This window comes from Bidens hawaiensis, unplaced genomic scaffold (assembly GCF_021521415.1).
Source record: "Bidens hawaiensis isolate Kalapana, Puna unplaced genomic scaffold, B.hawaiensis_p1.1 tig00044151_1, whole genome shotgun sequence".
In the NCBI taxonomy this organism is placed as follows: domain Eukaryota; kingdom Viridiplantae; phylum Streptophyta; class Magnoliopsida; order Asterales; family Asteraceae; genus Bidens; species Bidens hawaiensis.
The window spans coordinates 38534-40585 of NW_027497835.1; the positions used below are offsets into that span (position 1 = coordinate 38534).

Below are 2052 nucleotides of genomic sequence, written 5' to 3' on the forward strand. Positions count from 1 at the left end.
TATGTGGGATGCACATGAGACCAAAAATGGTGGCGGTCCGAGCCATGAGAGCCGGTTACTATTGGCTGGCCAGTTCATGAGTGCCCTGAGGGAAATACGAAAATGCAATAGCTGCCAGATCTACGCCCTGGTAACGCGGAAGCCCAAGCTCAACCTTGTTCCGGTCAGTTCGTCTTGGTCGTTCCAAAAATGGGGCATTGACATAGTGGGTCCGTTCCCCGAAGGATCGGGGAGAGCCAAGTTCTTGATAGTGACCATCGATTACTTCACTAAATGGGTGGAGGCTAAACCCCTAACCACGATCACGGAGTCAACAAGTTAAGAGATTCGTATGGGAGAACATCGTCTGTCGGTTGGGCTCCCTCATACCATCGTAAGCGATAATGGGAAACAATTCGCAGGAGGGGTCTTTCGGGAATGGTGTGAGCAATTAAATATCAAACAAACCTTCACGTCAGTTGCTCACCTCTAGGCAAATGGCCAGGTGGAAAGGGCAAACTACAGCATTGTTGAAGGGATAATTGGCCGCTTGGGCAGGCAAGGAAGTTCATGGGTGGATGAGTTGCCTCACGTACTTTGGGCTCATCGAACCATGCCTAACGTCCGCAATGGAGAGACACCGTTCAACCTCACCTACGGCACAGAGGCTATGATACTCGTGGAAATAGGGTCACCAGCCCGCAGAATGCAGCTAACAGAGGTAGAAAATGAAATTGACCTCAGGCTAAACTTGAATTTTGCCAAAGAAAGAAGAGAAGCAGCAGCGAGGCGAGAAGTTGAGTACAAGAAGAAGATGGAAAAATACTATAATTCGAGAGTGAGAGAAGTAAAGTTCAAAGTTGGAGATTTGGTCCTGCGAGAGAATGAAGCAAGCAGACAAGAGAGTCAAGGGAAACTAGGACCACGTTGGGAAGGTCCATACCAGGTCACTTGGGCCGGGTACAAGGGTTCCTATAAACTCGCATAGCACACAGGGGAGGAAGTACCCTGTACATGGAATGCGATGCAGCTAAGAAAGTATTACGCCTAAACCCGCGATTTGGGGAGGGAAAGGAGGTGACACATGCCCGGCGAATTATAGAAGTTTTGTGACAGCAAGCCAAGTGTGTCCCCGGGACGCCTCTATGACCCAACAATAATCTCTCCGGGAGGAAACTTGTAAAACAGGTCCCTATCATTGTTTCTATTTGTAATTCACATGTGTAGCATGACACATATTTCAATGACATGATGTTTTGATTTTAAAAGTTGCATGAAAACCTCTCCGAGAGTACATTCGTTTACCACTCAAAAAACTGATTCCTAACAATCGATAATCATCAACAAGGCTCACACTAAGTGACGATTTCGTACCTCCCGTCGTAAAGGACGAGGAGAAGGCCTCGCCGATAGGCTATATGGTTAACCAAAACAATCACACAAGAACAAAAACATATACACAACACCATTAAGAAATAATACCTTCAAGTGATTAGAAAATTCAGTTTTACCCCCCCATCCCCTGAGGGAGGGATAGTGACATGCAAACCTAAATCCTTTAGTGGTTGATAACATAATTGTCCATACAAAATACATAAAATTCAAAAGAAGTTCATAAAGTGGGATCGTGATCACCCATAAACACTAACAGTTGCATGGTCAAGGGTAGGGAGTAGGAGGATCAACCACCAAAGACAAAGCCTTGATCTCTTCCACAGGCACATCAGGAGTGGCGGAGAGTTGCTGCAAGATGGGAGGCTCATAATCATTGTATGCAACAAAATCCTTCTCCGCCTCCGCTTCGGTGGTCTCGGAAAACGTCAGAACCTCAAGAATAGGAACCCCATGGGCTTGATAATCATAGCCAGCTTTCAGACCATGGTGGAATCCCGATGCGAAGACAGCCCTGTTCATAATGTCCCGGATCTGACAAGTGTCACGACAAGACTTGGCCTGCTCATAAACCAGTTTAAACCCTTCCATCACCATCCAAGCTCGGTTGGCCTTGAGACCATCACGTTCCTGCTTCAACCTCTCAAAATTCTTGCCAAGATCTCAATCAATTGATCCTTA

General features: G+C 46.4%; 1 protein-coding gene across 1 annotated transcript; it reads left to right on the plus strand.

Moving 5' to 3' along the window:
- Nucleotides 1-592: 592 nt before the first annotated feature.
- Nucleotides 593-967, plus strand: LOC143594737 (uncharacterized). Its single transcript, XM_077073980.1, has one exon. The coding sequence runs from the start codon at nucleotides 593-595 to the stop codon at nucleotides 965-967; it is 375 nt and encodes a 124-aa protein (XP_076930095.1).
- The last annotated feature ends 1085 nt before the right edge of the window (nucleotides 968-2052 follow it).

Excerpts from the sequence above, each read along its gene's own strand:
- LOC143594737 (XM_077073980.1), top strand. The coding sequence starts at position 593 with ATGCCTAACGTCCGCAATGGAGAGACACCGTTCAACCTCACCTACGGC.